The sequence below is a fragment of the Leguminivora glycinivorella genome, chromosome 10 (genome assembly GCF_023078275.1).
Source record: "Leguminivora glycinivorella isolate SPB_JAAS2020 chromosome 10, LegGlyc_1.1, whole genome shotgun sequence".
NCBI classification, from domain to species: Eukaryota; Metazoa; Arthropoda; class Insecta; order Lepidoptera; family Tortricidae; genus Leguminivora; species Leguminivora glycinivorella.
Window position 1 is genome coordinate 9,239,120 of NC_062980.1, and position 13,687 is coordinate 9,252,806.

Consider the following 13,687-nt stretch of genomic DNA (forward strand, 5'->3'; position numbering starts at 1 on the left):
CAACTTTGTGACCACGGACATAATGTCACGTCCAAAATGTCGGGCCAAATATAAAGTCCCTTTTTAATCTAATAATATGATTGAACATTTTCTTTTAATTTTTTGTCGCATAAAAAAAGGAGGAGGTAAACGACCAGACAGGTCACCTGATGGTAAGCGATCACTGTCGCCCATGGACCTTCATAACACCAGAAGGGTTGTGGGGTAGTAGAACTTATGTTATGCAAAATATTGTAACGTCGACGACATACGTCGGTACGCTTTTCTTGCGTTGTAAGACAACCTCGTATCATTTGGCCAGACAAGCGTCGAGTCTATTCTCGAATATGTTCGACGAATCTAGACTAAATACAAACTTTGTGGTTGCACTTCTGCATGAACCGGCGCTTATCCAAAATAAGAACGGACGCCACGGATAAATATAGGTATTTAATCCTGAATATCCAGAATAATCCAAATAATGTTGTCTGTAAGTTCATTGAGTATTGTTCGAATTTATTTTGACCCCATGTAACGGAAAAAGTAATAGTTCGGTATTCACAATGATTTAAGATTGAAACTGTGGCAACTGCCACCTACGGGGTCATATAAGTACTTAACATAAAATTGGACTAATAATAAAAACGCCAGGTACCTATAGACGTATAACGTCGTATATAATTTTTCAGTACAGATGGTGTTTTTTTTACGCACTAGTGCGAGAAGTGGTTCATTATATGGCAGGTCGAAACTTCGGAGGTCCATCTGTACTGAAAAACGTCGTTCGATACACGTGCGAAAAGGGAATTCGTAACTCGTGTCGATTTAAAACACTCCCTTCGGTCGTGTTTTAATTTATCGCCACTCGTTTCGAACTTCCTCTTTTTCGCACTCGTATCGAAATGTACTATTATGTCACAGTTGTCACACTGCGCAGGAAGATAATTTTCCTGATTGCGTGGCAATGTTGAGTAAGGTACAGCGGGGCAAATCTCGACTGGGGGGTAAATGTAACTGATCCATTTTTTCCATGTTTTACAATGTTTCCATTATTTTATTAAATAGAGTGTCCGCCGGTTATATATGGTGGGCGTGTTCAGTGGATACATGTAGAACTCAACATCATACTGTAATAATGGAGAAAAAATGGATCAGTTACAATTGCCACATATTTGATTACTAGAGTTCCACTGGAATCTGGATACATAACTATAGTACATGTGTTTCCTTGACACATACTCTTATGGGCCTTGGCACTCGACTCGAGTCTAGTGGGTATTGTAAAAATTTTTTTCTCAAACCTGCGATGAAATATTGTCTTTACGTTCCTTAAAATGGGCTGGGAAGTATCGCTTTTTGGGCGCAACAACTCGAGAGGACTGTAAAGGGATTTCATATTATTTTTTAGGCCTAGGCCTGCAAAGTAACTTTTTTTTATAAAATATTGTCCTTTAGAGCATTTTTTTTTATTTCATTGTATGTTTGAGAAAAACACTATACATGCCTCGGCGTGAAAACGGATTCCCGGTCAAGTGGGTATATACGGCCGAGCGAGCGTGCGAGCGAAGCCGGATAGGGATACGATAAATCCTCATTTTCCCGGCCTCTGATGTAATGTACTATTTTTACAATATTTATATTTGATATATAATTCATTTTATATATTATATTTTGATCAGTGGAAATTGCTTGTAGGGATCTAACCTGTACCTTATAGTGTTCATTAGGTTTCGAAATATAAAAATAAAACCGCCGAATATAAATAAAACTTTTATTCATCAAAAAATAAAGAAATAATAATACATATTCCAGGTAAAAACCACATTGCATCAAATTGTGAAAACAAATAGAATTAAACTCATTAGAGGCATTTCAATTAAAAAAAAATACATTATTAGAAATAATTTCAAAATACAGGCTTCATGAAACCTAAACATTGTCGCTGCATAAATTTACATTAAACATTTTATTGGTTTTGTAATAAAGAAAAATAATTACCATTATCTCTTCATTATCTGTCTTTTTATCTACTCTCTCCAATATAGGATAGGTAATGGTATTATTTGGTCCAACGAAGTACCACATACAAACAATCACACATACATCAATTGATAACAAAGGATACTGGTCTAGAGATTAACATTTAAATAAATAATAAGATTACGTTATTCGAGGGTTGTATAATACTATAGCTACTCAATCTGTCAGTACGGAATCTTACCAAAAATGTGGTACTTTTAAAATAAAAGAAACGACAATTATATTTGTTATTTCAACAAAGGATTTAACAATTTTCAAACTGCGTAAACTTCAAGACGTTTAACTGATCTGCGGGCTAGCCGCAGCGCTACATTGTTTAATCATGGTGATACTAGCACCATAAAACTTGCTGCGTTGCGGTGTTCTATCCGTGTGGTGCCTTAATGTTGTCGATTCCGATGCACACAATCCTCACCGTGTTGTTTGCAGCCGAGATACAATCCGTTAAGATATAGCGAGCTTTACACGCTCTCGGTTGCAAATCGTGACCAATCGGTTGACGTTAGACGGAGCCTTAGTCGCGCCCGGTAAGTTTTATAGTATCACAATGTTGGACAAGTCTGTCACAAGCATTGTAATACCATTCGTTTCCCGAGGGTGATTTAGGGCATGGGGTGGAAGGTGAGCTCGGTCTGGGAGTGCGCGAACAGGAGGTTCAGCTGCGAGTCAAGGCCGACGTTGTAGACCTTGACGAGGTTGGCGACAGCCTGGCCCGGCTCCTTGCGGACCAGGGCGACGCCAGACACCTTCATCAGGTGAACTTCAGAGTCAACGGAGCCGCCGCCGGTCGTGGCCAGCTTCACGTGGCAGGTAACGTCGACGTGGATGTACTTCTCCACGGCTTTTCCTCGCTTTCCTGGGACGTCCACGTATTCAGTCTTCTCTTCCACCTGGGGCAAGTCGGCGCGGAACACGCTCGCCTCTCCCAAAAGACCCTGCAAAATTAAAAATTACAATAAATACGAGCGTCATCGCACGGGAACTGTCAAGCCTGTCAAGGTTAAATTATACTTCGTTTGGCATCTATCCAGAATTATTTTTAAACTATTGTATTTGTCCTTCTGCCAAAACATCATTTTTCGAACTTTAGTTTAGCATATGCCGAAATAATAAATTTGTAAACAATTGTACTACTATGCGCCTGTCGGAAGTCGCATCATGGCGAAGTGCCAAATGTTACATCCATAAGATATTTGCAGTGACGTTTAGTAATACTTTAGCTATTCCACTTACCCCGTTTCCTGTAATAGTGAATTTCATGCCAGGCTGGATGGCGCGCGGTTCCATGCCAATACCCTCGGGGTGGGAGTCGGACCAGAAGTAGTTTTCTGGGGCATTCAGCGTGTCTGGCTTGAACGTTATGCGCTTTCCGTAACCCATGCCGACAGACTGCAGCAGGAGGCTTCGGCCCTCGAACAGGTGGCGGCGGCAGCCGGCGGGGCGCACTCTGTAGTGGAATCCAGGCACGATGCGGGGATCTACGTATGTTCCAATAACAGGCAACTCGTACTTCTCGAGTCCAACTACGCAATACTGGCAAGGAATGTCATTGATATCGCCACCGTTGACGGTGACCCTCCTGGACGATGATTCGATACCAGGCTTGAGTTCGTAGCCCTTTCGGAGCTGCTTGATGCCAATCGCAACGTTGACTACTCTAGTCACTGCCGCGTTTCCGCGACCTTTCTTCAAGATGGCTAATCCGGATACTGGTACCAATTTAGTAGCTCCGTCATTTTCATACCATTCTACTTTACAAAGCGTACTGATCTTCACTTTCTTAACGATTGATCCATCTTCAAAGATTTGTTGGTCCACTTCAATTTGATTTTTCTGTAAAAGACAATCAAGATTAGTCTCAGTACAAGATTCAATCAATCAATGGCCTCTAACATCAATAATATGATGGGTTAAGCAGCGTCCATTAGATTGCGGCACTTCCGCAAATGGCTAGTGAGCCCAATGCGAGAGCGGCGGCCGCGACCGCAAATCAAGACACAAGATTAGGTACATAGTTACATACATAAAGATTAATCCACGTTTTAAAAGATATATATATTTTGGAACGCACCTGTTGCTGGACAACTTCTAGGATGCCCTGAGGTTCATGATTCGCGTCATAGACCGTGAATTTATCTCCAATCGACACAGCCTCAAGCTCGAACAAGAATCCTTCCGGTCTAGAGTCGGTCCAGAAATAATTGTTATTGTCATTGAGCGAGGAGTCATGTGGCTCAAATGTGATGCGGCGCGCGAACCCGCGCCCGATCGACTGCAGCGTCAGGGCCTTGCCTCCGAACAAATACTTGGGCTTCACCGACAATGGGGCCGCATCTAGAGCCTGAAAATTTAAATTATGATATAACACATGCCCAAAAAAATTAACCACAAAACCTTACAAGTATACAGTTCAAAAACAAACAAGTTCAAATAATTTAGATTCATAATTTACAATGCAATCTTTACTTTTACTTTAGATAAAACAAATTTGTGAGACATGATTACTTTTTCAAATGTTCTGCAATGCAATATATTTCATTAATGACTTCGTGAATCGATATTATGAAGATGATACCCATATGTGTATTAGAACTCAAGCATTTTTGTTTTTATTATACCCACGAATTAACATTCTAGGAGGACTCAGAAGCTGAGATGAAAAAATAACCATATCAATACACAAATGAAAACTTTAATTTTCAGATTGATATGATTGTCATGGCATAGAGCCCTTATGAATGATACTAATGTTTACCTATTGTAGACACAACATGCTGCCGGCCAGTATGTCTGTTTCGACCCGTCGGGTCTCTGCGCGTTTCTTGAAGGGGTTTGGTTTCAGAACGCCGCTCTGGGCGAGGGTCTGAAAAACTGGACGATCCACATACCAACGCCTAGCAGAAGTGCACAACCAGTGGCGGACCACGCAAGTTAGCAGTGTTGGTCGTTGGTGACATTTTCAGTCTGTAAATTTCATCAACGGACACCGCTACTCACTGTACCAACCCTACACAAACCTAAGTGAACCCTTGCCAAATTGCTCTGGACTGCTGGAATCGGTTCGCCGATAGGAAATTAAATTTAGATTTTCATTGTCTAATTACAATAGACTGTTTGTAACTTAAAAGCGCAAAAACCATTGTAATAAATTATAGCACAGCATCTTTGAACATTTATATTATGTAAGGTTGCCATTACAATATTTCCCTCGTAACAATAATTCATAAACACAAATTTTGTAAAGTGGCAATCAAAATAATATTTACAATTATCATAATACATATCACTAAAATAAAATATGTATTCATAATTTCCATAAAGTTAAATGCTAGTACGGAGAATATGGTGTAATTAAGTTAAGTATCTTTAACTCCTACAATATTGAAACAACATGACAACCTTACTTTTATGGTCCCTACACTAATTACAAACTTTGTCAAATCGTACGTGGTTAAGTACTATGATACTAATCGAACATTCTGTTTCTATGTTTATATTTTTCTCATGTTATTATTAGATTAAGAATAAAACTCATTAAAATAAAAGACGACATCAGAATAGTCGATTAGGTCATGAACATTTTTGTAAGGCACAAAAACACTCACCATCCTCTTGGTTCTGAAAAGGATTATCCTTACCAAAATGCTCTATAATTAACCACAGCCAATTTTCAAATGAATGCTCGTAAAATATCTCCTAATCAAATCTTTAATTCAGTTCAGTTATTCAAAGCCTCAAATAACATTAATAGCTAAAATAATCATGTTCAAAGATAGCTGCAAGTTGAAATATCCAAACTCAATTTCCTTGATATTTATTTAATTAATAATTTTGATGCAAATCCGTCTCTGTTGCAGTCCAGTATAAAATTTTGCCCCAAACTAATATGGATCTTCGTAGTTTTTCGTTTCGACGTAGGAAAGCTTGACATTGATGACAAAAGCCATATGTGATATGATTTTACAGTTTATATCCTGCCATGGTTAAGCAACATTCAACAACTGGAGTGATGAGGAATAGTTTTCTTACTTTTAAATTATAGTTCATATGTACGGCATTTAAAAGAATCAAATAAAATGTGAAAGATCGCAATCCCATGCAATCGTCCACATTTAATGACAACGAAAAACTATTCCTCAAAGTCCTGCGTGAAAAATGAAGTGAGTTAAGTTTGAAATAAAATTACTCGTCTTACCTGCATGGGTCTAACTTTGTATCGGAAGCCGGTTCTGACGCGGGGGTCGATGTAGACCCCGATGACGGGGAGCTGGTGCGGCGCCGGCGGCGGCACGCGGTACACGGCCGGCACATCCCCGAGGGTGCTAGCATCCAGCAACACCTCATTGGCATAACTATCTGTCCAACCCTTTTGGAAACTTTCAGGTTGCTCCTGAAATCATAAGCCCAATTATAACTCCGGTTGATGAAATTTAACATGACGACGATTGAAACGGCGAGTCACCAAATCAGTCACTTCTAAAATCAGGCTATCAGTGTCAGATTCTTCGAAAGATAATTTTAATGCCATTCAGTGTTTAAAATGTATTATCGTATTAATTTACAATTTATAAGTACAATGACCACCGCTAGCCGGTTCGGTATGAGACGGAATGAAGGAAGATGATCTAAAGATATTTTATACATATTTGGCAAAGTGTGTTGCAAATCATATATGCGCCGCCAAAATAAAGCCAAGAAAGGTGTGGCCCGCTTACATTATAAAGAAATTGCAGATTTGTTACGCATCAAAATATTTACTTTATACAAGCTTTGAAGCACTATTCCGAAAGACGAGTTTTGGTTGTTTCACCGATTTAGGCGTGTCACCGAATGAGACGAGTTTACCCTATATAGTAATCGATATTCATTCTAAAATCTAAATATAGCATCGCTAATATTTTAGAGGTCATACTTATCAATGAATGCTCGTTTTCTTATGACGTACCTAACAAGAGTAACAAGACAATTGACTAACAATCAGCAAATTGTAGGTAATAGAAAATCTGCGTCGCAGCACTTGCGACAAATTGGTTTATTGTGAACACGAGAGTACAAAGTCCGCCCGTTGCGCTGATCAAGACTTATTTTTACACGGTTTCATCTATTTCCGACACAGACGCTTGCAGATGCCATTCCGCTTACAAGAGTGTATTTGCGGAAGCTCAAAACCGGCGTCGAACCTTCAAACGAGGTTATCACCCAGGAAGGTACGGTAAAAATAAAATATATAAAAAAGTTTATGCAGAATGTTATCGACCTTAAGCTCGAATGAATGAATGAATCAATGAAGCATCACAAATACTGGATTGATCTGAAGCCCTACACAATGTTTCACTACTCGTATTAAGGACGATGGTCTCTTTAGTATATAATTGGCAGCATGTACTACGTTTCATATTGAAGCAATATACACATAAGTACTATGATACGGGTAATTTAACGACTGTTATCAATTACGATGAGTATTGCGTCTAGACAAGAGGGTCAGGGCAGGCCGTGACGTGTGTGATAACGGCGCGGGGGTGTGTCCACAATACATTACACATTTGCAATAATTTATACGTATTGTTAAAGAGTAGATTGTTTACGAGATAATGAATCAAGTACGGAAAGTTTTTTAAATATTTCCTACGGATATCGCAGTGACGATGACGTGGACGTAATTCGTGGAAGATTTACCAATCAAGAAATATTTATAAATCCTATCGATTTATAAATATTAGTCATAATAAAAAATAGTAGGCGTAACTTTGTACTCTTTTCCTTTAGGTGGAAAGCCACAGGGAATCCTATGCTTAGGTTTTTCTAGAATTAACTAGGGTCTTCCCATAATCGTACCAACCGCGCAGTGGGAGGCAAGGCAATCTTAATATATCTATGTACTGATACTGTTGCGTGGCGCCCGCCTACCTGCTACGAGTAAATGCATGTTATTTTTGGCCGTTGAAGTAGGTATGAGAATGTGAACTCGCTACAATAATATGGACAATAGGCTAGTACGTTCCCCTAAAATATATGTCCCACATAGACAATACATATATGTTAAAGTTTGGAAAATAATATTATTTTTTACTTACGGGTATTTCCAATTCCGGAAAGGCCTCCTCCCCATCGCTTTCATAATCAGTCGGGATTGGGAGTTTACTCTTTGATGTAGTCTCAGATTCCTGTGAAAGAATACATTAAGTTTCTTGTAAACAGTGATTGTATAATGGGGTCGACACAATTATGTTCGATCAAGGCATTCAAGGCAATTGATTGATGTCCTTGGGTCGAAATAAACAAGATGTTTACTTGTGAGCGATATCGCTTATTATTAGAGTCCTAATTAGTAAATTGGTATTACTTAATTGATTAATGATTATATAGAAATAAGAAATAAATAAAATATAAAAATATATTATAAGAATATACTAAACTCCCTCATAGGGATAAGTTCGCATATGTACCTACTTCACATCTCAATATATGTTATTTTTAATGTGTTATTGTACAATAAAGAGTTACTACTACTATTACAAAAACTAAGCTATATTTAAATACAAGTAAGTATAAATAAACAATAACAATCTCCGTTCAAAAGATATTTGCATAAAAAATGTTAATTATAATTGCAAAATATATGTTAGCGAGAATAATTGGAAGATCGCCAACCAGGTTGTCGAACCGCCGAAAATGCCGATTCTGGCGCCAACAATAATTTATTCACTAGAATTAGTCATAACACCAATCGACCTTCATGCTCGTATTGATTTACATCGAGCAAAGTAAATACCTACTGAATAAAATGTCTACCGTGAGAGTCAATATAGTGCATGTATGCCAGATAGTCCTGAATTATAAAGACTAACTAACTCGATGCCTACGCAAGTTATTGATACAACCTGCCTTATTTTTTTCTGTACAGGTAGGGAACAGTGACCCAACCTGGGTACAGTAGCTCACTCAATTTAATTTCAATGTGAGAGAAGCTAATTTTCTCTAATAATATAACCAAAACGAGTCATATAAAAAAATCAAATAGACAATTAAAGGTTATGCCAGCACGCGAGGGTTTTAGTTCAGGGCAGTTCCCTCATTGACCACAATACATATACAGAGCACAGGCTCACTCTAAGCTTGTAAAATTTGTAATTGAATTTTGACCGTAAGTACTTAAACTACTTAGTTCTTATATTATTATATAATAGTTACCTGGGCAGAAGGTAAAGTCTCCACAAGTGCTGGCTCCTCATCCAAGGCAGTAGAGGTCCCGGCCAAGCGGGCCCTGGTCAAGTTCCAGAGCCGCTGCAGGGCCACAGGGGTCTCCTCAACCTGCAGTTCCATGGCTGGGCTAGCGAGCATCTTGACAGTAGGTTTTTAGGTTATCTGTAACGAGAAAATACCTTAATGACGTTAACTGATAACATGATTAGTCAGTAAGTAAATAATGAGTCGTAAGAATTTCATGGATGAGTGGTAATTTTAAATAGTTCAATTATGCTACGATTGTAGAAGAATCCATACTATAATATTATAAATGGGACAGTGTGTGTGTCTGTTTGTTTGTCCGTCTTTCACGGCAAAACGGAGCGACGAATTGACGTGATTTTTTATGTGGAAATAGTTGAAGGAATGGAGAGTGACATAGGCTCCTTTTTGTCTCATTCTAACGCAAGCGAAGCCGCAGGCAAAAGCTAGTTTAACATAAATTAATTCAGGGCTGTCAACGTGTTCAGAAACATATGTGAATAAAAGGCTTATTATAATATGGTTGAAATTATATGCGTAGACTGTAAAGTAATAGGAAAGGTGTACTCGGGTAATTCCGAACGTCGAAAACCGTCGGAAAATTCCGAAATTCAAATGATAATCACCCGTGATTCCATAGTAATAAGGGTCCCTTTTCGGAATTTGCCGACGGTTTTCGACGTTCGGAATTACCGGAGTACACCTTACTTAAACTGTAGCTTTCATCGTAAAATAATTATGAGTAATAGAATAACTATGATTTAAAAAAAAATCCCCCATTATCTAAGTGCAAGGATATGGATGAGAATTTTTGGATTGTATTTATAGATCTTTTCTGTTATAGAGGTATACTTATATATATTGCAACCTTGTGACCTTTGGTCTGCCCAAACTGTGACGTATAATACTGACACAGTTGGTCCTTATGAAAGAAGTCTGACGTATAACTAGGTTGAACAAACTAAAGTAAGTACCATTGTACTTTATTGGAAAATTCCTACCATGTACTTATTTTGTTAACACTTCACGTCATGATTCAGACATCCTTGGCCCCAAATTAAAGATTGTGGAGGAAAGAAATCAGATCAATTCTACCAAATGTAGGACAAGATGACAGAATATTCTTTTTATTGGCTCTTAGAAAAAATACCAAATCATACGAAATAACAGTTTTTTTTTAAGTTAAATTACTCCAATACTACACGTACTACGTCGTACGACGTAAGGATCAAGCGATTGAGAACCGTTTTTCTATACTTACCTATAAAAATGTTTATAATCTTGAGGGTTTAGTAAATGTCAGAATCTATTTTGTCAATATCTAAAAACTGGTGGATTTTTTTTCTTTAAGCAGTAAAATCGCCCGTGATCTTAACAACAGGTTTTCTTTTTTTAACTTTTCAATAGTCTCACGGTCAGGTAAACGTCGAAATCCCAGGCGGCGAGGTCAACTACCTGCTTTAACAAATACGGCTCTTCCACTAAGAGGGTAGAAAAAACTTCGCACTGACATCCAAAAAAGAGGAGTTTCTTTAAATTCAGTGCCGTTTTTTTGTTACGTCTATCGCATTATAATTTATTGGAAAGTTTGAAAATAAAATACTTATAAAATTAAATTGTAAATAAAGGATCCCTCTGTTTCACTGATATTTCAAAGATTCATTTTTAAAACATTTTTGGTTGTAATGTTTTAAAGTAGGTATTTTTTCCTGCTATACTACTAGAAGTTACGTATAACTGTTAGGCAACCCCATTGATAAGGAAAATAAAAGCATGAACATTATTTAACATGCATATGCTGTAGGTATGGAAAATCACAGTTTTTATTGTGGTTAAGTAATAAACGTCCAGCGGAAATTAAAGACATCACGTTTTATATAGCTCGCGTGTGTCGGTACGGCACGAGTTCACGTGTTTTAAAAAAAGAGTAAAACTTCACCACTTATTGATTGATTGACTTTCTATTCACATATGTCACGAAACGTAGTAGTGAAAACTAATCGATTCAAGATTAGCCAAGAGCGGCTGCGGCTCAGCGAGAGAGAAAGCGCTCGATGCAGCCGTCGGCCATTGCTGCGCCCGTTACCTTACCAGAACATTCTATTTACATGCACTGCTTTTTCCTCCTTATACATACTTTTCAGGAAAGATTTAAGATGTCCTGATGAACTTACAGGAACCCCTTACAACATGCCTTACTTAAACTAAACTTAAAACTTACCTCAACAAAATTAAATCTCAAATATATAGACTCGGCTGGTCAGTGGCAATTCTCAAGGATCCACAAATCTGCAATTCAAAAATTCACAAGTTGCGAAAGTATCACACAGTATATCGAGGTTCTGGCAGAGCAGCTCGAACACGACTGGCGGTTAGTGTAAACGCGCGGTGGTATTTTAAACTTGATTTAGATAAGACGGCGATCCCCGGCCGTTCAGCTGACTCTGTCTTGCACGGGGATTTCTAGACTTGAATGATGGATGAGTGAGAAGGGTATACGGGCACGCACCGACCGCGTGCTCCGCCAGACGGTAACCCACACATCGACAATATGTTACGCATGCGTGGAAGCTATTGAACAGGACGACGTCATAACTTGTCCCCCTTTCAGATCAAAGTTCAGAACAGGATGCGCCCTCGATAGTTACGGAGTTTTCTAGAAAACTTTGCCATGTGTGATTTGGCAGCTTGTTTGGCACAGTCGGCACTGTCCCTTAGAATGTATATTAGACTGTTTAACTGGGTCATGAAATATTTGTATTCAAATGGTATTCTTGTTTCTTATTTTCCACTTGGTTTAGTCCACTTCCTTAAGTAAGGACTCACAACAACAACTTCTCACACTGTGACAAAATATAAACTATACTTTCCGATTATAATCCGATCCTAAAGCCTGACCAGAAATATAATTATGATTATTGTCAGGAGGGCATTGTTACTCTGATGTATGGGTTGTCAGTTCAGTATACTTATAGTATGAAAAAATAGTTCTAATGAAATTCCACAACATGGCACGTAGTCGTGTTGTATGTCTGATCAGGCCTTAAGTGATGATAGATTTGTAGACATAGAAAGGAGGTCAACTATGCAAATCGACGAAATTTATTACGTGGGTGTCGAAATGTTAAACATCATGGTCCAATTCCAGACTGAAACATGCATTTTAAAAAGTAGGATTATAACACTAATATTTTTGACATAAACTAAGTACCTATCTAATACAATTCGTCACTACTTTTAAAAAAAGATAAGGACATCTGCGTTATAGGTATTACGCGTAATAAAAATTTGGTAATTCACGTTTTTGGTATGTTGCGTATCTCACGCTGTTCCTCAAAGTTAAAACGCAGTAAGTCTATATGCATTCCATACATACTACAATTTTCTTTTCATTGACTGACGAAGATACAAGTTTTTTTTTTAAAGTAGTGACGAATTATTAAAATGTAGTTAAATAAAAAGTACATAATTAAATATATCTACTTGCATTAATAACCTAACTCTCCTCATAATATAAATATAACAATCTTGACGTGATTTCGCTATATTATGAAATAAGCATGTTTCACCATACTACATAAATACGTCCATAACTTATTTAAATAACAATATAAGCGTATCGATTTCAACAAATCCGTGCCTAATTTGAAGCCGAAAAATACGTTGTCCTCGAAAATAGAATGGTGACGTCAAAACCAAAAGTTTGTATCCTCAAAACAACATGCAGTTGAAGTCTTTCGGGGTATTTAAAGCTTATGCGTCAGAACTGAACAGTTTGTACTGAACTCGAAATAGGTAGCGATACTCATCTTGCTTTCATTAAGTATAAATAAACGTATTAAGTTATCTTATAGTGAATAATTACGTATTTTTATTTAGGGCTTTAATCAAATTTGTAATTATAATTACATAGTATAATTACAGTGAATAGGCGTGTGTTAAATACAAAATATACGATATACGTATAATAAAACGCTGCTAAAATTGTATCAAGATCTATCCTTATCGAGAGTGAGATCCTTTAGATCCTTACCCTTATTTCCCCTTGAGAAAATAAACCTTTATTTATTTCATGTATTTCTTACGCACGTGCTACAGTACTTATTTAGAACGCAATATCTGTTGAGGCCCTTCATAGATAGGTTTGTTTGTAGGCAAGCAAGGGCGTTACTAATTTTATTTATTTTGATATTACGTTATTTCCGCGTTACAAAAAACGCGTAAGTATAAGTACCAATAAATACTAGTGTAAATAGGGTATATTTTATTGTGCGCAAAAAATAACCCCGTCTATGTATAGTGCTGGATATATCAGCTTACTACTTATAAAATGGTGAACTAAACCATACATTTCATAAGAAAGCAACAAAAGTACTTATTTGGAAGAAATCTGAAAATATAAAAGGTAAAGTTAAGAACAAGGGTGAATGTTTAAAAT

General features: G+C 37.5%; 1 protein-coding gene across 2 annotated transcripts; it reads right to left on the reverse strand.

Moving 5' to 3' along the window:
• Nucleotides 1-1,736: 1,736 nt before the first annotated feature.
• On the reverse strand, nucleotides 1,737-11,629 carry LOC125230106. Of its 2 annotated transcripts, XM_048135127.1 has the most exons (7): nucleotides 11,471-11,629; nucleotides 9,214-9,387; nucleotides 8,097-8,186; nucleotides 6,215-6,409; nucleotides 4,091-4,360; nucleotides 3,253-3,852; nucleotides 1,737-2,954 (listed from the first exon to the last, which is right to left on the reverse strand). In XM_048135127.1, the coding sequence occupies exons 2-7, from the start codon at nucleotides 9,361-9,363 to the stop codon at nucleotides 2,622-2,624; spliced, it is 1,638 nt and encodes a 545-aa protein (XP_047991084.1). In that variant the 5' UTR covers nucleotides 9,364-9,387; nucleotides 11,471-11,629; the 3' UTR covers nucleotides 1,737-2,621. The 2 variants fall into 2 exon arrangements, with proteins under 2 accessions (XP_047991084.1, XP_047991086.1); XM_048135129.1 differs by lacking the exons at nucleotides 8,097-8,186; nucleotides 9,214-9,387; nucleotides 11,471-11,629 and adding an exon at nucleotides 6,482-6,621.
• Between the last annotated feature and the right edge of the window lie 2,058 nt (nucleotides 11,630-13,687).